This window comes from Salvelinus fontinalis, chromosome 2 (genome assembly GCF_029448725.1).
Source record: "Salvelinus fontinalis isolate EN_2023a chromosome 2, ASM2944872v1, whole genome shotgun sequence".
In the NCBI taxonomy this organism is placed as follows: domain Eukaryota; kingdom Metazoa; phylum Chordata; class Actinopteri; order Salmoniformes; family Salmonidae; genus Salvelinus; species Salvelinus fontinalis.
Window position 1 is genome coordinate 99068008 of NC_074666.1, and position 27004 is coordinate 99095011.

Sequence of the window (27004 nt, forward strand, 5' to 3'; positions counted from 1 at the left end):
TGGGAGTCTGGGCTGCATCATGTTAGATCTCCACTTAGCCTGTACAGGGAGTCTGGGCTGTATCATGTTAGCTCTCCACTCAGCCTGTACTGGGAGTCTAGGCTGCATCATGTTAGCTCTCCACGTAGCCTGTACTGGGAGTCTGGGCTGCATCATGTTAGCTCTCCACTCAGCCTGTACTGGGAGTCTGGGCTGCATCATGTTAGCTCTCCACTCAGCCTGTACTGGGAGTCTGGGCTGCATCATGTTAGATCTCCACTTAGCCTGTACAGAGAGTCTGGGCTGCATCATGTTAGCTCTCCACTCAGCCTGTACTGGGAGTCTAGGCTGCATCATGTTAGCTCCCCACTTAGCCTGTACTGGGAGTCTAGGCTGCATCATGTTAGCTCTCCACGTAGCCTGCACTGGGAGTCTGGGCTGCATCATGTTAGCTCTCCACTCAGCCTGCACTGGGAGTCTGGGCTGCATCATGTTAGCACTCCACTTAGCCTGCACTGGGAGTCTGGGCTGCATCATGTTAGCTCTCCACTCAGCCTGCACTGGGAGTCTAGGCTGCATCATGTTAGCTCTCCACTCAGCCTGTACTGGGAGTCTGGGCTGCATCATGTTAGATCTCCACTTAGCCTGCACAGAAGATACCGGTAGCTTCCAGCTTTGTAGGCTAACTTTCCATGTTAGCTGACAGCTAAAGCTATCATTCCACTACCACTAGTGGGTCATACGCAGGACCTATTTGAAATGTGAATTCACATCATTTTATGATTCATCATTTAAAATATTTGTTAAAAGATGGCTATTTAAACGTATTTACATTTGTCACATTCCTATTTTAAAATGTAATGATATTGAACTTCTAAGATGCCTCACTATTGAACAGAGCAGTAGCTGAGTTAATTGTCTGGATCAAGAGGCATTCTGGGACTTTGGTTAATATACCTTTTATTTATTTACATTTTTTAACTAGGCAAGTCAGTTAATAAGAATAAATTCTTATTTACAATGACGGCCTACCAAAAGGCAAAAGGCCTCCTGCGGGGACGGGGGCTGGGAATAAAAATAAATTAAATAAAAATATAGGACAAAACACACATCACGACAAGAGAGACAACACAACACTACATAAAGAGAGACCAAAGACAACAATATAGCAAGGCAGCAACACATGACAACACTGGTATCGTTTTGGTATTGAGTAACGTGATACTAAACCTGGTACCGAAGTCCAAACTCTGGTCTGGTGACAACACACACGCACCTTTCCATCCAGGTTGGTTTCCCAGGTGGCTCTCTTCTTGTTGACCGGACAGTCCACCATCTGCTGCATAGACACCTCATACTCTCCATCTAACAACTGCAGACGCCTACACACACACACACACACACACACACACACACACACACACACACACATTAACAGCAACAGATACAGCCCGTCCAACAACTGCAGACGCCTGAAAGGAGGAAGGGACATTGGCCATCTTCCAGAGCTACAAAACGGTGATGCAGAGTGAGTCGGTTTTTGTGAAGGTGATTTCTTCACCGCAGTTGTTGTGGAACACGCCCCACAGTCCGCCAGAGACGCGGAACGAGCCCCACAGTCCGCCAGAGACGCGGAACGAGCCCCACAGTCCGCCAGAGACGCGGAACGAGCCCCACAGTCCGCCAGAGACGCGGAACGAGCCCCACAGTCCGCCAGAGACGCGGAACGAGCCCCACAGTCCGCCAGAGACGCGGAACGAGCCCCACAGTCCGCCAGAGACGCGGAACGAGCCCCACAGTCCGCCAGAGACGCGGAACGAGCCCCACAGTCCGCCAGAGACGCGGAACGAGCCCCACAGTCCGCCAGAGACGCGGAACGAGCCCCACAGTCCGCCAGAGACGTGTGCAGCGTATGAGAGGGAGAATGAGAAAGAGACAGAGTGTGTGTGACAGAATGAAAGACAAATAACAAAAGAACACAACCCTGTGTGTGTGTGTGTGTGTGTGTGTGTGTGTGTGTGTGTGTGTGTGTGTGTGTGTGTGTGTGTGTGTGTGTGTGTGTGTGTACCTGTTCTTATCAAACACAGTCATCTGAGCTACGAACGTTGTTTCTCCCACTTCTTCTTGTCTGACGGTGGAGCTTCTCTTCTTCCTGTTACACACATCCTCTGTACCAATACAAGACTGGGGTTAACACACACACATCCTCTGTACCAATACAAGACTGGGGTTTACACACACATCCTCTGTACCAATACAAGACTGGGGTTAACACACACACACATCCTCTGTACCAATACAAGACTGGGGTTAACACACACACACATCCTCTGTACCAATACAACACACACACACATCCTCTGTACCAATACAACACACACACACATCCTCTGTACCAATACAAGACTGGGGTTTACACACACATCCTCTGTACCAATACAAGACTGGGGTTAACACACACACATCCTCTGTACCAATACAAGACTGGGGTTAACACACACACACATCCTCTGTACCAATACAAGACTGGGGTTAACACACACACACATCCTCTGTACCAATACAACACACACACACATCCTCTGTACCAATACAACACACACACACATCCTCTGTACCAATACAAGACTGGGGTTTACACACACACATCCTCTGTACCAATACAAGACTTGGGTTAACACACACACACCCTCTGTACCAATACAAGACTGGGGTTAACACACACACACATCCTCTGTACCAATACAAGACTGGGGTTAACACACACACACATCCTCTGTACCAATACAAGGCTGGGGTTCACACACACACACACATCCTCTGTACCAATACAAGACTGGGGTTAACACACACACACACACATCCTCTGAACCAATACAAGACTGGGGTTAACACACACATCCTCTGAACCAATACAAGACTGGGGTTAACACACACACACCCATCCAGTAATGTCTGAAACACAAAGACTGGAGTTCCCCCCCACCAGCCATCTACCCTACTGACATGTAGTGTGACTAACTCCAGCACTAAGCCTACCTATATTCTCATTGGTCTGTCCATTGACCAGTCCGTTGTGCTGCGTCCTGCCTGGTCCAGACACTCGGAACAACAGGGAGTAGGACTTGACCGTGTGGCCGTTGCTGGCATCAAACTCACTACTGGACACCACCAGAGAAGGACAGGAGCCTGGCTTGGGCTGACTGCTGGAAGTGCTGCTGTCTGGGTTCAGAGGCACCTGCTTCTTCCCTGTAGGAACCTGCTTCACTGGACAGCTCACATCCTGGAGGTGGGAGAGAAATGGGGGAGTGGAAATGTGTACGGGAGAGTGGGAAGAAGAGAGAGGATGAGAGATAGAGGGATAAAATGAGATAAGGTGTGAGCGCCAGCACACACACACACACGTTTACATTTTTGTCATTTAGCAGATGCTCTCACACTCTCTCCCTCTTACCTTTCTCTTCTTGTGACAGACTTTAACCAGCAGCACCTCTAGCGAAACAGAGGTCTGCTCATTCTCTGAGGCTACTGATGACTTCTCTGTAGAGGGAATAAGAAGACAGTAACCGTCAGGATTAGAGAAGAATGAGAAGACAGTAACCGTCAGGATTAGAGGGGAATAAGAAGACAGTAACCGTCAGGATTAGAGGGGAATAAGAAGACAGTAACCGTCAGGATTAGAGGGGAATAAGAAGACAGTAACCGTCAGGATTAGAGGGGAATAAGAAGACAGTAACCGTCAGGATTAGAGGAAATAAGAAGACAGTAACCGTCAGGATTATAGGAGAATAAGAAGACAGTAACCGTCAGGATTATAGGAGAATAAGAAGACAGTAACCGTCAGGATTAGAGGAAATAAGAAGACAGTAACCGTCAGGATTATAGGAGAATAAGAAGACAGTAACCGTCAGGATTATAGGAGAATAAGAAGACAGTAACCGTCAGGATTAGAGGAAATAAGAAGACAGTAACCGTCAGGATTAGAGGAAATAAGAAGACAGTAACCGTCAGGATTATAGGAGAATAAGAAGACAGTAACCGTCAGGATTATAGGAGAATAAGAAGACAGTAACCGTCAGGATTAGAGAAGAATAAGAAGACAGTAACCTTCAGGATTAGAGAAGAATGAGAAGACAGTAACCGTCAGGATTAGAGAAGAATGAGAAGACAGTAACCGTCAGGATTAGAGAAGAATAAGAAGACAGTAACCGTCAGGATTAGAGGGAAATAAGAAGACAGTAACTGTCAGGATTAGAGAAGAATAAGAAGACAGTAACCGTCAGGATTAGAGAAGAATAAGAAGACAGTAACCGTCAGGATTAGAGGGAAATAAGAAGACAGTAACTGTCAGGATTAGAGAAGAATAAGAAGACAGTAACCGTCAGGATTAGAGGAAATAAGAAGACAGTAACCGTCAGGATTAGAGGAAATAAGAAGACAGTAACCGTCAGGATTATAGGAGAATAAGAAGACAGTAACCGTCAGGATTATAGGAGAATAAGAAGACAGTAACCGTCAGGATTAGAGGAAATAAGAAGACAGTAACCGTCAGGATTAGAGGAAATAAGAAGACAGTAACCGTCAGGATTATAGGAGAATAAGAAGACAGTAACCGTCAGGATTAGAGAAGAATAAGAAGACAGTAACCGTCAGGATTAGAGAAGAATAAGAAGACAGTAACCGTCAGGATTAGAGAAGAATGAGAAGACAGTAACCGTCAGGATTAGAGGGGAATAAGAAGACAGTAACCGTCAGGATTAGAGAAGAATAAGAAGACAGTAACCGTCAGGATTAGAGGGAAATAAGAAGACAGTAACTGTCAGGATTAGAGAAGAATAAGAAGACAGTAACCGTCAGGATTAGAGGGAATAAGAAGACAGTAACCATCAGGATTAGAGGGAAATAAGAAGACAGTAACCGTCAGGATTAGAGGAGAATAAGAAGACAGTAACCGTCAGGATTAGAGGAGAATAAGAAGACAGTAACCGTCAGGATTAGAGAAGAATAAGAAGACAGTAACCGTCAGGATTAGAGAAGAATAAGAAGACAGTAACCGTCAGGATTAGAGGAGAATAAGAAGACAGTAACCGTCAGGATTAGAGGAGAATAAGAAGACAGTAACCGTCAGGATTAGAGGGGAATAAGAAGACAGTGACCGTCAGGATTAGAGTGGAATAAGAAGACAGTAACCGTCAGGATTATAGGAGAATAAGAAGACAGTAACCGTCAGGATTAGAGGGGAATAAGAAGACAGTAACCGTCAGGATTAGAGGAGAATAAGAAGACAGTAACCGTCAGGATTAGAGGGGAATAAGAAGACAGTAACCGTCAGGATTAGAGGGAATAAGAAGACAGTAACCGTCAGGATTAGAGTGGAATAAGAAGACAGTAACCGTCAGGATTAGAGGGAATAAGAAGACAGTAACCGTCAGGATTAGAGGGAATAAGAAGACAGTAACCGTCAGGATTAGAGGGAATAAGAAGACAGTAACCGTCAGGATTAGAGGGGAATAAGAAGACAGTAACCGTCAGGATTAGAGGGAATAAGAAGACAGTAACCGTCAGGATTAGGGGAGAATAAGAAGACAGTAACCGTCAGGATTAGAGGGAATAAGACAGTAACCGTCAGGATTAGAGGAGAATAAGAAGACAGTAACCGCCAGGATTAGAGGGAATAAGAAGACAGTAACCGTCAGGATTAGAGGGAATAAGAAGACAGTAACCGTCAGGATTAGAGTGGAATAAGAAGACAGTAACCGTCAGGATTAGAGGGAATAAGAAGACAGTAACCATCAGGATTTAAACTAATAACGTGCATTTGATATCTGATTAAATTGATATTTGCCATCGTCCCTGCAAACAAGTTAAACACTTACCAACTATCATCCCTACAAACATCAAGTTAAACACTTACCAACTACCATCCCTACAAACATCAAGTTAAACACTTACCAACTACCACCCCTACAAACATCAAGTTCAACACTTACCGACTTTATGAAAGAACCCAGTGAAGGTGAGTTGCAGGTGTGAAGCCAGGCTGGGGACAGAGTTATACAAGAGTTACCAAAAAGACCTTAGATCTCATTTTTTCAGGTGTGAATGTTTTTTTTTGTGGACTATGGATATCAAGCACTTTGGGAGTTAAAGCAATAATAAAACGATATTTTGGTATTTTACCCATTGATACAGTCCCATTTTGTTTTGCAAGTCAACGGTCAAGTACAGGACATTGGCCTGGAGAACTTTCAACAAGGAAAGTGTAGTAAGCCACATCATCACTGTATCAACAGCGGCCTAACGGAAAAAGACCAGAGCTGTGTTCGAATACCCATACTAACATACTGTATACTACATACTTAATGAGTACCCATACTAACATACTGTATACTACATACTTAATGAGTACCCATACTAACATACTGTATACTTCATACTTAATGAGTACCCATACTAACATACTGTATACTACATACTTAATGAGTACCCATACTAACATACTGTATACTTAATGAGTACCCATACTAACATACTGTGTACTTAATGAGTACCCATACTAACATACTGTATACTTAATGAGTACCCATACTAACATACTGTATACTACACACTTAATGAGTACCCATACTAGCATACTGTATACTACATACTTGAGTACCCATACTAACATACTGTATACTACCTACTTAATGAGTACCCATACTAACATACTGTATACTACATGAATATATACTATCAGTTCATTTTAGTATACTGTAAACAAACGGTATCCTTTCAGTTGAGCGTACTAGCTCTTCACCTGTCTACCAGAAGTTGATGCTGTTGCTATGCAACCTCTTGCTAGCTTGTTAGCATAACAAATAACTAACTAGACATTTTACAACCTCGGGTGCGTTCATAAATTCAAATCTGGAGTGCCAGAGTGTGCCCCGGGCCTTCGTAAATTCAGAGTGTTGTCCGTTTGTAAATTCAGAGTGTGGTTCGTAACGACAGCGTAGCTAACGTACCGGTACATACTGCTGTAATGATATGCTATGTGGTTCGTAAGGACAGAGTAGCTAACATACCGGTACACACTGCTGTAATGATATGCTGTGTGGTTCGTAAGGACAGAGTAGCTAACATACCGGTACACACTGCTGTAATGATATGCTGTGTGGTTCGTAAGGACAGCGTAGCTAACATACCGGTACATACTGCTGTAATGATATGCTATGTGGTTCGTAAGGACAGCGTAGCTAACAAATTGTCAGCCAACATAACGTGTAAGATAACTTATTTGAAAAGTCATTACATTGGTCAACATTTTGTTAACATTTGTCATAGTTAGTTAAAAGGAATGTATTTGTATTCACTCTCGTTGGATTTAGGCTGCATATTTTCCGCCATTTACTTCAAATCTGAAAACGTTGTGAAGCCACGCCCATTTTCTGAAGAACTGCATTATTGGCCCTAAAGGCACATAAATAGTGTCCACTGTTTGTATACTTCGTATTTGGGCGAATGTAGTACGACATCCGGGAACTTTGTCATACTAACTATATCCATACTATGACTAATAAGCAAACTACATACTCAATTTGTCAGAAATAGTGTGAGTATTGGAACACAGCTCTGGAAGATAATGGTCTGTTTACCTGTGTGTCTTCTGCTCAGCCCTCTTCTTCTCCACTCTGTACAGCAGGTGATCCACCCTGGAGGACTTCCTGACCCCACCCAGAGAACCCCCCAGGGTTAATAGACAGGACACACTGGGGATTTAGACTACATCTGAGGCTGTGTCCTTCTCCACACTTGTGTTGTATACTCCCCGTCAAGGATTTAACCACGCTGGAACAGGGCCCCACCCACGGCTCCTACAACCATCCAATGATGTTAAATCCATGACAGGAAGTGTGAAAGTGGGAGAATCAGACATCACCACTAAATTTAAATAAATATCTTAAAGTGAGGATGAATTCAACCCAATGAGGAACGGGGCTGTGTAGCTCTATACACTCCTTGAAAATGGAGTGGAAATGGCAGATTTTGGGGTATTTATAATCTCCTAAACTGTAACAGCGGCTGTACAGTAACACGCTACACATGACGTCAGAGCTCAGCGTCTGTACAGTAACACGCTATACATGACGTCAGAGCTCAGCGTCTGTACAGTAACACGCTATACATGACGTCAGAGCTCAACATTCCAAGATGACATGGCCTCATACCCTGGGTTGTTCCGTTCAGAATGAGCCGGGTTTGTCACCTCGCCACACGCACCAGAAGGCACTCATGACTCCTTTCTACGGGCACCAAAATGACCATCAGTTTCCCTGAATAGCCTTGTGAAAGCTTAACATCGTATTAATATCGTATTTTAAAACTTAGCTAGTCATGTTGGCAATAGAACAAGCTTTCAGAAAGACAGACGGTAGGATGCGTTATGGGCAGAAAGACAGACGGTAGGATGCGTTATGGGTAGAAAGACAGGCGGTAGGATGCGTTATGGGCAGAAAGACAGACGGTAGGATGCGTTATGGGCAGAAAGACAGACGGTAGGATGCGTTATGGGTAGAAAGACAGGCGGTAGGATGCGTTATGGGCAGAAAGACAGGCGGTAGGATGCGTTATGGGCAAAAAGACAGGCGGTAGGATGCGTTATGGGCAGAAAGACAGACGGTAGGATGCGTTATGGGCAGAAAGACAGACGGTAGGATGCGTTATGGGCAGAAAGACAGACGGTAGGATGCGTTATGGGCAGAAAGACAGACGGTAGGATGCGTTATGGGCAGAAAGACAGACGGTAGGATGCGTTATGGGCAGAAAAACAGACGGTAGGATGCGTTATGGGCAGAAAGACAGACGGTAGGATGCGTTATGGGCAGAAAGACAGACGGTAGGAGGCGTCGGGCAGAAAGACAGACTGTAGGAAGCGTTATGGGCAGAAAGACAGACGGTAGGATGCGTCGGGCAGAAAGACAGACGGTAGGATGCGTTATGGGTAGAAAGACAGACGGTAGGATGCGTTATGGGCAGAAAGACAGACGGTAGGATGCGTTATGGGCAGAAAGACAGACGGTAGGATGCGTCGGGCAGAAAGACAGGTGGTAGGATGCGTTATGGGCAGAAAGACAGACGGTAGGATGCGTTATGGGCAGAAAGACAGACGGTAGGATGCGTTATGGGCAGAAAGACAGACGGTAGGATGCGTTATGGGCAGAAAGACAGACGGTAGGATGCGTTATGGGTAGAAAGACAGACGGTAGGATGCGTCGGGCAGAAAGACAGGCGGTAGGATGCGTCGGGCAGAAAGACAGACTGTAGGAAGCGTTATGGGCAGAAAGACAGACTGTAGGAAGCGTCGGGCAGAAAGACAGACGGTAGGATGCGTCGGGCAGAAAGACAGGCGGTAGGATGCGTCGGGCAGAAAGACAGGCGGTAGGATACGTTTCGGGAAAACATTTGATTCTAGATATCACTATAATCAAGAAGAACTCAGGGCCCCACATATCACTATAATCAAGAAGAACTCAGGGCCCCACATATCACTATAATCAAGAAGAACTCAGGGCCCCACATATCACTATAATCATGAAGAACTCAGGGCCCCACATATCACTATAATCATGAAGAACTCAGGGCCCCACATATCAGTATAATCAAGACGAACTCAGGGCCCCACATATCACAATAATCAACCAATATGCAAAACAGCTAATAACTAAACGCACCACTTCTCATTGACATAGAGAAAGATACAGCCATTAACCAACCAGCCTACACGTACGCCGTCTCATTCAGCAGACACTGGTCCTGTGTGGTTCAGTTAGGAAGAGTGCAGCGCCAGCAACAACGTTGATTTTCAATTTTTTTCAAATCACACAGGGATCACTGTTTTTCAAGAGCATCTGTGATGATGCATCATGGGTAAATTGATCTACAGATAATAAATGAGTAGTTATATGACGCAAGGTGATTTGTAGATCAGTCGATCTGCAGTCACCTGCAACGTCAAACAAGTCCAGAGACATACAGATGTATGTATAGATTACATCACTCAGTGAAACAGCAGGGGCAGCCCCCTCCTACACTATGCAGCCCCATAGCGGTTGGCCCTCTGTTAAGATAACAGCATTTTGAACCACACACATACTCTCCCCTGCAGTAATCCAACAGGGTTTAACCCTACCAACTCTTCAGGTTCTGAGGTGGTCGGGTTCACGGTCATTATGTCTGCTGCTCATGTAGGCTATTTAAAGACTGGAAACTCATCAAACTGGCTTCATCAGTACGCTGAGAATGCCCAACATATCAATGGACATGTGAAAACATTCAACAGTTACATTCTTACACCTGCATGAAGGTGATGATTCTGTCGAAGATAAATACACAACGCAGACTTTGAGAGGATGAGAGGACGAGAGCACTAAAAACGAGATATAATACTAACGGTCAACAGAGAATTGTCAATGTAAATAGGAGTTGGTTTTCAGTTCAACAGCTGTTTAGAATCTGTGGAATGTCACTCCTGAACTCAGAGCTTCGTTCTGTACATTGAGTGTGGAGCAGGATACTGGTTATTTGGCCATTGGCCCAGTCATACTGACTTCTGATTGGTCAACCCTAGGCTATAAAACGGCCTCCTGTTCCTTTGTTCAGTGGAGAAAAGCTGAGGACAAGTGAGAATGAACATCTACCTCCCAGCATAACATCTTCATGTGTCCTTCTCAAATAAACCTATTTTTCTCCCCTTGATTTGCTTTGGAGTTTGTGTTATTGAAGAATAACTTAAATTGCTAACGCAGGTTTTTACCGTTTGTCGTTTGTTCTGGAGTTTCTGTGGGACATGTAGGTGAGGGTTCTGTGCAGAAATATGGGCTGAAAATACAACAACAAAAAACGATTAGAAATCTGCACTTGCATCTTCTGTACTTTGACAGAAATGTTGCAACAGGTTGTCCAATGACCAAAAGAAGGCCATTCTATCTAGTGGAACTGTGCAGTGCATCAACACTTTACCATCTTCAAAACAGACATCATTAACCAGCCATGTCAAAGCTGGTTCAAGGTAGTCTTTATCTGCTCAACAGAATGCTATTCTAGGAGGTACATTAAATGTTTACCATCTTCAAAACAGACACCATTAGAGGCCACAGACAGTAAAGAATGACAGGTGCTGAGAAGGCTTCCAACGTACCGCTATCAAGTTCCTTGTTCTGAGAAACCTGTAGATCTGGGTCGGTTCTGGAAACACAATAGACTGGTTGAACATTCATTAAGTTCACAGTAAATTACATTGACAATAACATTATACTGATAACAGACTATTTCTCCTAGAAGGGCAATTATTGTTGGCTCTGAAACCGACACTGGGTCAACATTTATTAGCTTACAGTAAATTACTTTACATTAGCAATCTTATTCGTATACTCGTACAGTAGAGTGCAGTAATGTATAGTTCAGTAGAGCAGAGTTCAGTACAGTATTATTCAGTTCAGTACAGCAGAGTATAGTTCAGTACAGTTCAGTAGAAGATAGTTCAGTAGAGGATAGTTCAGTAGAGGATAGTTCAGTAGAGGATAGTTCAGTAGAGGATAGTTCAGTACAGTTCAGTAGAAGATAGTTCAGTTCAGTAGAGGATAGTTCAGTTCAGTAGAGGATAGTTCAGTTCAGTAGAGGATAGTTCAGTTCAGTAGAGTATAGTTCAGTAGAGGATAGTTCAGTACAGTATAGTTCAGTAGAAGATAGTTCAGTACAGTAGAGTATAGGTCAGTAGAGTCTAGGTCAGTACAGTGCAGTATAGTTCAGTTCAATAGAAGATAGTTCAGTTCAGTAGAGGATCGTTCAGTTCAGTAGAGGATCGTTCAGTTCAGTAGAGGATCGTTCAGTTCAGTAGAGGATCGTTCAGTTCAGTAGAGGATCGTTCAGTTCAGTAGAGGATCGTTCAGTTCAGTAGAGGATCGTTCAGTTCAGTAGAGGATCGTTCAGTTCAGTAGAGGATCGTTCAGTTCAGTAGAGGATCGTTCAGTTCAGTAGAGGATCGTTCAGTTCAGTAGAGGATCGTTCAGTTCAGTAGAGGATAGTTCAGTTCAGTAGAGGATAGTTCAGTTCAGTAGAAGACAGTTCAGTTCAGTAGAAGACAGTTCAGTTCAGTAGAAGACAGTTCAGTTCAGTACAGTCGTGCAGTACATTATAGTGCACTCAACTAGTGTGCTCTACTGTATACTGTATAGAACTATACCTTTCTTTACTGTACTCTACTGTGCTGTCCAAACATGTGAATCCAACTGTGGTTTGTGACTACTATGATTTCCCATTGTAGCCAATTCAATTGCAGAAATTCAGTTACTGATTTTTCTGAAATTCTGTTACCGATTTGATTTCGAGTTGTCATCACTTAATAAATCATAAACAAAATGTACGTCAGTAAAAACACTCTAGCTATATGGGTTTTTGATAACGGAATAACAAGACACAGGGGAATGTTTTCTTAAACTTACAGGCAGAAACACTTCTCCAAAACAAAATATAAGTGTTGATTTTAGGAGTCTTTACTTCAACATTGTTGTGTTTTAATGTATTTCTAAAACCTTAGAAAACTTCTACCAGAAAAAGTATTACAAGACCCCTTTTCCATCTGTTTGACCAGAAATCAAAGCCTTTGCTTATTCCTAATTTTTAGGACGGGAAATGGTTGAAAAATGTATATATAAACACACACCTTTATATTTTTCACAAATATAGACTTCCCATGTTGGTGATCATGGGTCCCTTTAACATGAAAATGACCCTATACATATTTACGTGTGTTGCATTAATCAATCAATCGAATTTATTTATAAAGCCCTTCTTACATCAACTTATGTCACAAAGTGCTGTACAGAAACCCAGCCTAAAACCCCAAACAGCAAGCAATGCAGGTGTAGAAGAACGTTAGTTAGTACATAGTAAACATGAGTTAGTACACAGTTGCTACCATGCTGTGTTTTCATGTGTTGCTACCATGCTATGTTGTCTTAGGTCTCTCTGTATGTACTGTTGTGTTGTCTCTCGTCGTGATGTGTGTTTGGTCCTATATTTTTATTTTATTTTAATCCCAGCCCCCGTCCCCGCAGAAGGCCTTTTGCCTTTTGGTAGGCCGTCAATGTAAATAAGAATTTGTTCTTAACTGACTTGCCTAGTTAAATAAATGTTACACAAATATTTTTTTTTTTTACATATTTCAAAGGCAGCACATGCTGATTTCTTAAAGTAGTGCTGGCACATGTCATCTCTTCAGAGGAAGTAAGCAAACACGTGGTAAAATAAATTAACTACAGTAGTTAGCTATAAATCTAAAATAGGATCAGATTTCTTTGTATACTGATGACTGTCAAATCATGTTGTCAGATGCTTTGAACTTGGCGTCTTTATGGTGAAATGTGGTTATAATTTTGTTTTTCAAAAGATGCCACACGATCACAAGGGACACTCCTATATAGGCTAGATTAAATATAGAGATTGATTGTAAATGCCAATCTAGCAATATAAAGATAACTAATCGTGCAACAACATTATATGACGACAATGACAGCAACTCACTTTCAAATGCCTGCAAGAACAACTCATGATCGGCTTGAACCAGTTCCATTTTCGGCTTCTTGGCTGCGGGCACCACAACTGCAGTTGTTTGGTGGTGGTAGACACGGCCGTTCGCTCTGCCGCCACCGGTACCAACGTATCCCACAACGGGACCCGATACGTTGTTGCCGCCGTCAGAAGAACCGTGCTTCTGGGGAGACATGGCCCAGGAAATACAAAAATGTCCCAGGTATATTCCAAATATGGAAGAAAAAAAAATATCAGGTCCTTTGTCAAAACAAAGAGTAACGTTACCAAAAACGAGCAAGCTGAAGCTAGCCGGGCGGTGTTAGCCAGCAAAGTTAGCTAGCTATCTTCTTGTCAATTACATGGAATAAACATTAGACTTGTAGAAATGCATTGTTTGTTGGCTAGAAAACAGTCCGTCAGAGAAACAATTTAGATTAAATCGCAAGGACGCACGAAATTAGAGAAGTTAGCAAGCACCCGGCACGTTCACCTAGCTATGTCTGTGTAGCTATGTTTCCTACTGAACATCAGTTAGCTAGTTATGCTAAGCCTGAGCTAGCTTGTTAGCTGGACCTGCTGAATCGCTGTAGATATCACAACAAATAAGGTGATTTGGAAAGATGCCATGAAAGAATGGCTAGCCACTATGTCGGTTTGGTAAAGCTACAAAACTCTACGCAAATTAACCATTTAGTACAATTTTCCTGAGCACTTCTACGGAACAGTCAAATTGACCGTTTTTTTTCTCCCACATATCAGGAATAAACTCCCTGAACTCAACAATTCAAATGGTGACTTGAAAGCAACCGCCCTCACAGATCCTAGCCGAATCAGAGGCGTTGTTTAGAGAAGTGAGAGTTGTGATTGGTGCGAATCATCACGGGTCGGCAGATGACGTTCGGTAGAGAAACGTTTGCCACTCACACGCAGTCGTCACTAGTTACCACAGCCACAAAGTCAGAAGGCCCCCCTACTCGACCAATCAGATGAGCGAGTGTGATGACGTGAACGACAGCTCAGAAGGCCAGCCTATCCGACCAATCAGATGAGGGAGTGTGATGACGCATTTTCCGTTCTGTTCCATTACTCTGAGGTGGTCTACCCAATACATTACTGGGAGGTGGTCTACCCAATACATTACTGGGAGGTGGTTTACCCAATACATTACTGGGAGGTGGTCTACCCAATACATTACTGGGAGGTGGTCTACCCAATACATTACTGGGAGGTGGTCTAGCCAATACATTACTCTGAGGTGGTCTACCCAATACATTACTCTGAGGTGGTCTACCCAATACATTACTGGGAGGTGGTCTACCCAATACATTACTGGGAGGTGGTCTACCCAATACATTACTGGGAGGTGGTCTACCCAATACATTACTCTGAGGTGGTCTACCCAATACATTACTGGGAGGTGGTCTACCCAATACATTACTCTGAGGTGGTCTACCCAATACATTACTCTGAGGTGGTCTACCCAATACATTACTGGGAGGTGGTCTACCCAATACATTACTGGGAGGTGGTCTACCCAATACATTACTGGGAGGTGGTCTACCCAATACATTACTGGGAGGTGGTCTAGCCAATACATTACTCTGAGGTGGTCTACCCAATACATTACTCTGAGGTGGTCTACCCAATACATTACTGGGAGGTGGTCTACCCAATACATTACTGGGAGGTGGTCTACCCAATACATTACTGGGAGGTGGTCTACCCAATACATTACTCTGAGGTGGTCTACCCAATACATTACTGGGAGGTGGTCTACCCAATACATTACTCTGAGGTGGTCTACCCAATACATTACTCTGAGGTGGTCTACCCAATACATTACTGGGAGGTGGTCTACCCAATACATTACTGGGAGGTGGTCTACCCAATACATTACTGGGAGGTGGTCTACCCAATACATTACTGGGAGGTGGTCTACCCAATACATTACTGGGAGGTGGTCTACCCAATACATTACTGGGAGGTGGTCTACCCAATACATTACTCTGAGGTGGTCTACCCAATACATTACTGGGAGGTGGTCTACCCAATACATTACTGGGAGGTGGTCTAACCAATACATTACTGGGAGGTGGTCTAACCAATACATTACTGGGAGGTGGTCTAGCCAATACATTACTGGGAGGTGGTCTACCCAATACATTACTCTGAGGTGGTCTACCCAATACATTACTCTGAGGTGGTCTAACCAATACATTACTCTGAGGTGGTCTACCCAATACATTACTCTGAGGTGGTCTACCCAATACATTACTGGGAGGTGGTCTACCCAATACATTTCTCTGTGGTGGTCTACCCAATACATTACTCTGAGGTGGTCTACCCAATACATTACTCTGAGGTGGTCTACCCAATACATTACTCTGAGGTGGTCGGAAGTTTACATACACTTAGGTTGAAGTCATTAAAACTCGTTTTTCAACCACTCCACAAATTTCGTGTTAACAAACTATAGTTTTGGCAAGTCGGTTAGTACATCTACTTTGTGCATGACACAAGTACATTTTCCAACAATTGTTTACAGACAGATTATTTAACTTATAATTCACTGTATCACAATTCCAGTGGGTCAGAAGTTTACATACACTAAGTTGACTGTGCCTTTAAACAGCTTGGAAAATTCCAGAAAATGATGTCATGGCTTTAGAAGCTTCTGATAGGCTAATTGACATCATTTGAGTCAATTGGAGGTGTACTTGTGGATGTATTTCAAGGCATACCTTCAAACTCAGTGCCTCTTTGCTTGACATCATGGGAAAATCAAAAGAAATCAGCCAAGACCTCAGAAAAAAAGAGCAATTTCCAAATTGACAGCAACTCACTTTCAAATGCCTGCAAGAACAACTCATGTTCTGTCTCCTAGAGATGAACGTACTTTGGTGCGAAAAGTGCAAATCAATCCTAGAACAGCAGCAAAGGACCTTGTGAAGATGCTGGAGGAAACAGGTACAAAAGTATCTATATCCACAGTAAAGGAGTCCTATATTGCCATAACCTGAAGGGCTGCTCAGTAAGGAAGAAGCCACTGCAACAAAACCGCCATAAAAAAGCCAGACTACGGTTTGCAACTGCACATAAGGACAAAGATGGCACTTTTTGGAGAAATGTCCTCTGGTCTGATGAAACAAAAATAGAACTGTTTGGCCATAATGACCATTGTTATGTTTGAAGGAAAAAGGGGGAGGCTTGCAAGTCAAAGAACACCATCCCAACCGTGAAGCACCGGGGTGGCAGCATCATGATGTGCGAGTGCTTTGCTGCAGGAGGGACTGGGGCACTTCACAAAATAGATGACATTATGAGGAAAGAAAATTACGTGGATATATTGAAGCAACATCTCAAGACATCAGTCAGGAAGTTAAAGCTTGATCGCAAATGGGTCTTCCAAATAGACAATGACCCCAAGCATACTTCCAAAGTTGTGGCAAAATGGCTTAAGAACAACCAAGTCAAGGTATTGGAGTGGCCATCACAAAGCCCTGACCTCAATCCTATAGAAAATGTGTGGGCAGAAAAGCGTGTGCGAGCAAGGAGGTCTACAAACCTGACTCAGTTACACCAGCTCTGTCAGCTCTGTCATGAGGAATGGGCCAAAATGCACCCAACTTATTGTGGGAAGCTTGTGGAAGAAATAAAAGGTGAAATAAATCATTCTCTCCAATATTGTTCTGACATTTCACATTCTTAATATATAGTGGTGATCCTAACTGACCTCAGACAGGGAATTTTTACTAGGATTACATGTCAGGAATTGTGAAAAACTGAGTTTAAATGTATTTGGCTATGGTGTATGTAAACTTCCGACTTCAACTGTAGAGCGTGCAACTCTCTTTATTTATTTTTATAGACTACCATTTCAAGTTGTGGGCACAAAGACAGTGTCTTTAGAAAGTATTCATACTCCTTGACTTATTCCACAGGTGAACGTGTTATAGGTGAACGTGTTACAGGTGAACGTGTTACAGGTGAACGTGTTACAGGTGAACGTGTTACAGGTGAACGCGTTACAGGTGAACGCGTTACAGGTGAACGCGTTACAGGTGAACGCGTTACAGGTGAACGCGTTACAGGTGAACGCGTTACAGGTGAACGCGTTACAGGTGAACGCGTTACAGGTGAACGTGTTACAGCCTGAATTCAAAATGGATAAAAACTAAAACTAATTCTCACCCATTTACAACACACAATACCCCATAATGGAAAAAGTTCAAATATGTTTTTAGAAATTTTTGCAAATGTATTGAAAATGAAATACAGAAATATATCTCATTTACATACGTATTCACATCCCTGAGTCAATACATGTTAGAATCACCTTTGGCCGTGATTACAGCTGTCTGTCTTTCTGGGTAAGTCTCTTAGAACTTTGCACACCTGGATTGTACAATATTTGCCTATTTATTATTTTCTCATTTATTATTTTCAAAAGTCTTGCCATAGATTTTCAAGCATATTTAAGTCCAATCTCGGCCACTGTCTTCTTGGTAAGAAACTCCGGTGTGAATTGGGTGGTGATTATAGCATTTCGTGCACATGATCCATCAATTTAGACAAGTTTCTGGGGAAGCGTGATCTAATAATTATAAAATATTTGAGTCTGGACACTTTCTATTGTTACTATGCAAATAATCATGTATTTCTGTATCCTGTGCATGTGACAAATAAACTTTAATTTCATTGTGTGTGTTTATCAGAGACGGTAAATGTGAAGAACAACATTACATTTGAGTAATTTAACAGACACTCTTATCCAGAGCGACTTCATACATTTTTCATACTGGTCTGGTCTCCTGTGGGAATCAAACCCACAACTCTGGTGTTGTAAGGATCACTAACTGAGCCACATGGGACCACACCAAAGTCAGACTAGGATATAGGCCAAGGACTAGATAGTGTATTTTTACTTGGATTTTTTCCTTATTGTAGGCTATTACTTTCACAACTTTTAGTCTTGAAATCTTTGGTTGTTTACGACACTACTAACTCTGTTAAGCACATGACCTCACATGTGAATCCTTAAAGAGACGGGTGGGGCTAAGGCTTAAGAGCGTGTGAACAATGCTGAATAGGTGTAGACAAAGGGCTCTTCAGTAGGTGTACCAAACATCCAAGGGACATTTTCTCAAAGATGGGGTTACAAGTTTATCAACTTTCAAAGCATAATTCCTTTCCCATTGTTCCTCAACTGCAGTGTAGTTCTACTTTTATCCAGTGTAAAAAATGAACACAATTTCAAATGTTGCTACGTAAGACCGAATCGAGGCGGTCGGTCACATTTTTACTCCTGAACTTATTTATGCTTGCCATAAAAAAGGTAGAATACTTATTGACTCAAGACATTTCAGATTTTCATTTTTAATTAATTTGTAAAAATGTCTAAAAACATAATTCCACTTTGACATTATGGGGTATTGCGTGTAGGCCAGTGACCCCCCAAAAAATCTAAATTCAGGCTGTAACACAAGACAATTAGGAAAAAGTCAAGGGGTGTAAATACTTTCTGAGGGTACTGTATGAATGACACCAGGGCAAAGACAGACAAAAGCCAAAGAGAAATATGCTGCTGAAAGAGACAAGAAGGAAGTAAGTTCAGAGACGGATCACTGTCATTTACACCATACACTTTATAACATTTAATTAGAATAATGTTGAAGTACTAACAATGGAATGTTCCTTAATAAGATGGAAGATGGGTCTTTTAAACAGGTGTCCTAACTCAGTGGTCACACGGCTATGGATGAGTACAATTTTACGTGTATATCAAACTGTATTCCTATCGTGTAATACTTTGTATAAAAGTGCCATGTATGTCAAGTGTATGAATAATGTATAAAGTTACCTTTGTCCTCTGAAGACATGGGTGGATGGGCCAATCAAATCAAATAAAGAGGTTGTAAGTGGGCCAATCAAATCAAATAAAGAGGTTGTAAGTGGGGTTCGTGTGGTGAGGAAAGTAGTCCAATCAATTATTATTTTAATGAAAATGTTTCGACCATATTCCATAGCTTGAAGACCATGCCTTTGGAAACTGGAACAAAATAATAAAAAGATGGATTGCAAGGCTATGTTAAGTGAAATAAATAAATGACTATGGTAAGTGCCTGGATGCCAAATAAAGTAAAAGAGTAGACATTTTCATCTTAAATCAGCCCAAATTTGTTTTTAATGAAATTTATGTGAACATTGCTGTGAAGCTGTGAACGTTTAACTTGTGGATTTTGAAAATAAAGATCTAAAATTAAGATATATCAATTTGTTGGTCTACATGCCATTTTAAAAACAATGCAACTACTGGAGTAAACCTATTTTGGGTTAAAGTAACTATGAGTAAGGGCAAACATCATGATAAACTTGCAAGCTGAGTTTGAATAAGACATCTGATTACCACTTTGCATTTAGAACGGTTGGTTTTATTATAGCTAATAAATAATCAAATAATTGGTGGATCACTGGATAAAAGAAATACACGTCTGTTTTCTGCCCCGTCATCACACTCCCTCACCTGATTGGTCGTTTCCCACGAAACGTAAACCGGCATTCACGTCATCACACTCCCTCCTCTGATTGGTCGAGTAGGCAGGCCTTCTTACCTTGTGGCTGTGGTAACTAGTGACGCACACTCGCTACTTCTTTTTCTTTGTATGTATCAGCAGACTACACTCAAAAAGTGTATTGCCGCCACCTACTGTGCGGGATGAAAACAAAAAGATCACAAAAATAGAAACATTGTCGGTGTGAGGGGGCAAAAAATATCCAAAACATCTTATTTCTTCTGTTAAAACAAAACCGCCAAATCCAATTCATACTCTGGCTCAGGAGCCTGGGAGTGTGGCACATCTTCCATTGAAGTCCCACATACTTTTCAGCTGCAGCCACGATGATGTTCAACTTCTTAGATTTCTTTAATACTTTGTGCCGTACAATTAATAACAGTTGTAATAAATGCTATAAAATCACCTTTTTAACACACCGTTCTCTTGCTTGACACGCGGGCTGTGTTGCATCTGCGTATCATACCTTCAACACTGTCACTTGCTTTCTCAACTCTTTTGGTTGCATCCGCATAGGAGATCTGATGGACCGTCCTGACTTTCGCCAGCTCAACTTCCTTCACCCTTTTACAGGGCACTTCAAGACCTCTGGCCACCCCTCATAGCCTGGTTCCTCTCTCGGTTTCTTCCTAGGTTTTGGCCTTTCTAGGGAGTTTATCCTAGCCACTGTGCTTTTACACCTGCATTGCTTGCTGTTTGGGGTTTTAGGCTGGGTTTCTGTACAGCACTTTGAGATATCAGCTGATGTAAGAAGGGCTTTATAAATACATTTGATTTGGATCATGATCGCCACCACAATCGCAGCCCTGACCTTCTTCACTCCGATCTTCAGCCTCCACACATATGCCACATGGCCAAATCCTTTACAGTTTTTACATTGTAGCATTTTGGGGACGATTTTGGGGACACTCCAACCCTGTTGCTGGAGTGCTACCCTCCTGTAGGTTTTCACTCCAACCCTGTTCCTGGAGAGCTACCCTCCTGTAGGTTTTCACTCCAACCCCAGTTGTAACTAACCTGATTCAGTTTATCAACCAGATAATTATTAGAATCAGGTGTGCTAGATTAGAATTGGAGTGTAAACCTACAGGAGAGTAGCTCTCCAGGAACAGGGTTGAATTTAAAACCTACAGGACAGTAGTTCTCCAGGAACAGGGTTGGAGTGTAAACCTACAGGACAGTAGTTCTCCAGGAACAGGGTTGGAGTGTAAACCTACAGGAGGGTACCTCTCCAGGAACAGGTTTGGAGTGTAAACCTACAGGAGGGTAGTTCTCCAGGAACAAGGTTGAAGTTAAAACCTACAGGACAGTAGTTCTCCAGGAACAGGTTTGGAGTGTAAACCTACAGGAGGGTATCTCTCCAAGAACAGGTTTGAAGTTAAAAACTACAGGACAGTATCTCAGTGACGTCATTACAACCAGCTATGACCACTGGCATGGCACCCAACTTTCAAAGGAATTACAAATCATAGTTTGTACATGATAAACAAATACTTCAAATACATTAAGGAGGAAAGAATAGTGCAGAGTTAATCACATTATTTATTAACCTGACATTAATGCCTTTTGTTCACATAGAAACCAACAACCAGGTAGTGATTCAGCAAAATACACACAGTAGCACTTGAGTCGACAACAATGGCCAACAGACATGATATTAGTCAACCAGGTAGACGGGTAACAGATCCAACAATGATAAAAGCATGATTTTAAAAACGAGATGTTATGACGTACAAATACAGAGAAAACCGTTAAAAGGTGTCATCGACATGGAAACGTGTATTTTTTTTTTACCTGGACAGTAACTTAAAAAGGTGTTATCTTTCTCTTACATGGAAGGTTTCAGACAGTTTAAGTCTAGTCCTGGGCTAAAAAAATAATAAATCACTTTTAATAGAGATTCTCCATTGACCATGCTTTTTATTCTAGGACTAGGCTTAATCTGTGTGTGGGAAAGCGGTTTATAATGTTAAGTCCCAACAGTGTCATTATTATGTAGGCTCATTCTACAGTCACATGGACGGAAGTCATGTTTCACAAATCCCTTTCGGCAATATAAAGTACCAACATGAATCAATCACATTCAATGGATGATAGTTTTAAATTAAACAAGTGGCCAGGAGTCAGCCTGGTCCTAGATCTGTTTGTATGGTCTTGCCCACTCCTACGGTCATTACGGTCATTGTTGGCAAGACAGCACAAACAGATCAGGGACCAGGCTAGACGTCAGTATCCACACAGTAGCAAAATACAGTGTTTTCTGATCACAGCCAGTCATGATAGACTGGTCCCAGATCTGTTTGTGCTATCATGTCAATTCCATGTTTGGCATGGCAAGGAGTTGACACGATAGCACAAACAGATCTGGGACCAGGCTACAGTCATCACGGCACTCAAGCTCTCAGATTGAAGAGCCCCTCTCCAGCTACCCTCAGCTCCCAGACTTCCTCTCAATCCCGTTCCAAGTAACAGCAGAGTGACAAACGAGACTTGGAGGGGTGACTACTCCAACAAGCTCTAATAGAGCCTTTGTACTGTATACCAGGACTACTTTCCACCAGGAAGCTTCCACAAGCAACTCCTCATGGTCTCTTGAGCTCATCTTCCAATAGTAGTGCTTTGATGAAACAGAATCCTATACCTACCCAGTTGTCATACCTATCCAGACCGTTCTTTGATGGTCAGGGCCGAGGGGAAGGACTAGGGAGGGGTTGCAGACTGTCTGTTGAGCTCCAGTAGTAGTAGTAGTAATGTGATGATCCAGCATTACACTGCTTATACCTATCTGCTTATACTTATCAAGACCCTTCAGATCTGCCAACACCCAAGGGTTAGGGGCCAAGGTCATTATCTTATGCTAAGTGGCGTCACTCCTACACGATGCCCCGTCCCTAAACTGACAGTCATCGCATGATATGACATAAGACAATGGGGGAGGGTTAGGGAGTGATTTGGGACTGGCTGTTAGTCTGGTGAGTAGCCGACGCTAGCCGTAATGCAGTCCTTAGGTCTGGAGTATCTAGGACCGTCTCATCTCCCATCTCCGCTGGAATAGGGTGAAGTTGCCCCTAGATGCTGATCTTGGGTCAGTTTAGTATTTTCCCCACTACTGGTTACAGATAGGATTGAGGGAGGGGGAAATGATCCAAGATCTGTACCTAGGGGAAACTTTCCCCCGGGGCCATCTCACTGTCTGAATACGACCATGGCTTCAGTGTTTTCTCCACAGTATGTAGGTCATGAGGAGGACGAGGCCTGCGGAAAGGGCTGCTATGACACACTGGTGGATGGTGAGGACGCTCTCCAGGTTGCCGATGCGTTCCTCCATGGCACTGGTGTGGAAGTAGTCATAGACCCCCGCCCCGATGCTCCACACGGCCCACACAGCATCCACGATCAGGGGCATGGTAGGTCGGTGGTAGCTGGGGTGTCAGTTCAGGGTCTCTCCCGGGTTATCCAGCTTCTCCCGGGTTCCTACCGCAGTAGCGCTGATTCCCAGGCTTTCTCACCTGCAAAGGAACAGTTGGGAATGTAGCTTTACCAGGTTATATAGAAACAATATTATGAATATAGAATGGAATATGAAATTCAGTTACGGTAAGTAACATCCCCCTCTTCAAAGGGGGTGACACTCTAGACCCAAACTGCTACAGACCTATATCTATCCTACCCTGCCTTTCTAAGGTCTTCGAAAGCCAAGTTAACAAACAGATTACCGAACATTTCGAATCCCACCGTACCTTCTCCGCTATGCAATCTGGTTTCAGAGCTGGTCATGGGTTGACCTCAGCCACGCTCAAGGTTCTAAACGACATCATAACCGCCATCGATAAGAGACATTACTGTGCACCTGTATTCATCGACCTGGCTGAGGTTTTCGACTCTGTCAATCACCACATTCTTATTGGCAGATTCGAAGATCCTTGGTTTCTAAAATGATTGCCTCGCCTGGTTTACCAACTACTTCTCTGATAGAGTTCAGTGTGTCAAATCGGAGGGCCTGTTGTCCGGACCTCTGGCAGTCTTTATGGGGGTGCCACAGGGTTCAATTCTCGGGCCGACTCTCTTCTCTGTATATATCAATGATGTTGCTCTTGCTGCTGGTGATTCTCTGATCCACTTCTACGCAGACGACACCATTCTGTATACATCTGGCCCTTCTTTGGACACTGTGTTAACTAACCTCCAGACGAGCTTCAATGCCATACAACTCTCCTTCCGTGGCCTCCAACTGCTCTTAAACGCAAGTAAAACTAAATGCATGCTATTCAATCGATCACTGCCCGCACCTGCTCGCCCGTCCAGCATCACTACTCTGGACGGCTCTGACTTAGAATACGTGGACAACTACAAATGCCTAGGTGTCTGGTTAGACTGTAAACTCTCCTTCCAGACTCACATTAAGCATCTCCAATCCAAAATGAAATCTAGAATCGGCTTCCTATATCGCAACAAAGCATCCTTCACTCATGCTGCCAAACATACCCTCGTAAAACTGACCATCCTACCGATCCTCGACTTCGGTGATGTCATCTATAAAATAGCCTTCCACACTCTACTCAACAAATTGGATGCAGTCTATCACAGTGCCATCCGTTTTGTCACCAAAGCCCCATACACTACCCACCATTTCGACCTGTACGCTCTCGTTGGTTGGCCCTCGCTTCATACTCGTCGCCAAACCCACTGGTTACAGGTTATCTACAAGTCTCTGCTAGGTAAAGCCCCGCCTTATCTCAACTCACTGGTCACCATAGCAGCACACATTCGTAGCACGCGCTCCAGCAGGTATATCTCACTGGTCACCCCCAAAGCCAATTCCTCCTTTGGTCGTCTTTCCTTCCAGTTCTCTGCAGCCAATGACTGGAACGAACTGCAAAAATCTCTGAAGCTGGAGACTCATATCTCCCTCACTAGCTTTAAGCACCAGCTGTCAGAGCAGCTCACAGATCACTGCACCTGTACATAGCCCATCTGTAAACAGCCCATCTATCTACCTACCTCATCCCCATACTGTATTTATTTATTTATCTATCTTGCTCCTTTGCACCCCAGTATCTCTACTTGCACATTCATCTTTTGCACATCTACCATTCCAGTGTTTAATTGCTATATTGTTTTCTTTGTTCTACTGTATTATTGACTGCATGTTTTGTTTATTCCATGTGTAACTCTGTGTTGTTGTATGTGTCGAATTGCTATGCTTTATCTCGGCCAGGTCGCAGTTGTAAATGAGAACTTGTTCTCAACTAGCCTACCTGGTTAAATAAAGGTGAAATAAAACATATAAAAATAGGTAGGCTAACGTTACTCTGTTGTAGCTAAACGAGAACTAGCATGGTCAAAAAGTGAAACACACACTTATGATCTTATAGAACACGTTTCACTGCCCTGATTCAGGGAACCTGAATAATACTGTATGTTCCACGGAACACACATGTGGAACATAGCTTCGTTTCAAAGCTCAGGCTCACAACATTGTAACGTTATTGTAGCTAGCTAACAACATTGTAATGTTATTGTAGCTAGTTCACAACATTGTAATGGTATTGTAGCTAGCTCACAACATTGTAATGTTATTGTAGCTAGCTCACAGCATTGTAATGTTATTGTAGCTAGCTCACAGCATTGTAATGTTATTGTAGCTAGATAACAACATTGTAATGTTATTGTAGCTAGCTAACAACATTGTAATGTTATTGTAGCTAGTTCACAACATTGTAATGTTATTGTAGCTAGATAACAACATTGTAATGTTATTGTAGCTAGCTCACAACATTGTAATGTTATTGTAGCTAGCTCACAACATTGTAATGTTATTGTAGCTAGCTCACAACATTGTAATGTTATTGTAGCTAGCTCACAACATTGCAATGTTATTGTAGTTAGCTCACAACATTGTAATGTTATTGTAGCTAGCTAACAACATTGTAATGTTATTGTAGCTAGCTCACAACAGTGCAATGTTATTGTAGCTAGATAACAACATTGTAATGTTATTGTAGCTAGTTCACAGCATTGTAATGTTATTGTAGCTAGATAACAACATTGTAATGTTATTGTAGCTAGCTCACAACATTGTAATGTTATTGTAGCTAGCTCACAACATTGTAATGTTATTGTAGCTAGCTAACAACATTGCAACTTGTTACAGTGCGGTGCACATAACATCAGACAAAGATTATTATTAGGCCCATATGTATTCGACCAACATTCCATGAATTTGCTACCTTCGGTGACCACTTTTGACAATGACACCGGTACAGAACTCTCATATGGTCAGCTAGTTAGCTAGCTAGCTACATCTTTGCTGAGCTATGAACATGCCTAGGACTTACCAAAATGACCCAAGCGCACAGGTTAAAATGAGACACGCTTGCAATCTGCATCCAAGTTCTCTATCTAGCTATAAATCACATAATCGTCAACATATAACGTTCGATGCTCGAGATACCAAACTGGGCTAGCAACATGATCATTAGCTTAGTCACCCACTACATCCGGGTGCAGTGCTACATTCAGGAACACATGGACAGGGCGTGTTCTAAATAGCGTCATACAATCGATCAATGCTGATAATAAACACAATACGTATCCGGCATCATCATCGTCCTATTTTGCTTTCTAGCGGCTAAAGTCACAGTTTAAAAACGACCCATGTAGCTAACTTCCAGTAGCTAGCTACCAACGTCAGTTTTAGCTAAGTGGTCAACTAGAAGATTACATGGTGTGTCTTGGTTTGGAGATGTATGTTTGAGATTGCTCGTCATAAACACTTGCTACTATCAATAAATATATTTGTATCATCCATAACATTTTCCAAACGGATTCAGTCAATTGGCAGGAAAAAGGTTTGAAAACTCATATTTTTCCTACGCACT

General features: G+C 42.7%; 1 protein-coding gene and 1 long non-coding RNA gene across 2 annotated transcripts in view; both read right to left on the minus strand.

The window, feature by feature from the left end:
* The window catches only part of LOC129833008 (polycomb protein suz12-A-like), a 32046-nt gene extending 17707 nt beyond the window's left edge, over nucleotides 1-14339 (minus strand). The window contains exons 1-9 of the mRNA XM_055897222.1: nucleotides 13543-14339; nucleotides 11159-11205; nucleotides 10775-10839; nucleotides 7617-7685; nucleotides 5970-6019; nucleotides 3434-3519; nucleotides 3019-3262; nucleotides 2048-2147; nucleotides 1256-1361 (exon numbers count right to left, since the gene is read on the minus strand). Coding sequence (XP_055753197.1) covers nucleotides 1256-1361; nucleotides 2048-2147; nucleotides 3019-3262; nucleotides 3434-3519; nucleotides 5970-6019; nucleotides 7617-7685; nucleotides 10775-10839; nucleotides 11159-11205; nucleotides 13543-13744 — 969 coding nt within the window. The 5' untranslated portion in view covers nucleotides 13745-14339. The remainder of the gene's footprint in view (nucleotides 1-1255; nucleotides 1362-2047; nucleotides 2148-3018; nucleotides 3263-3433; nucleotides 3520-5969; nucleotides 6020-7616; nucleotides 7686-10774; nucleotides 10840-11158; nucleotides 11206-13542) is intronic.
* Nucleotides 14340-21647: 7308 nt separating this feature from the next.
* On the minus strand, nucleotides 21648-27000 carry LOC129833026 (uncharacterized). The gene is made up of 2 exons (XR_008756032.1): nucleotides 26462-27000; nucleotides 21648-23632 (listed from the first exon to the last, which is right to left on the minus strand). It is a non-coding gene; the product is annotated as an uncharacterized LOC129833026 (long non-coding RNA).
* Nucleotides 27001-27004: the final 4 nt, after the last annotated feature.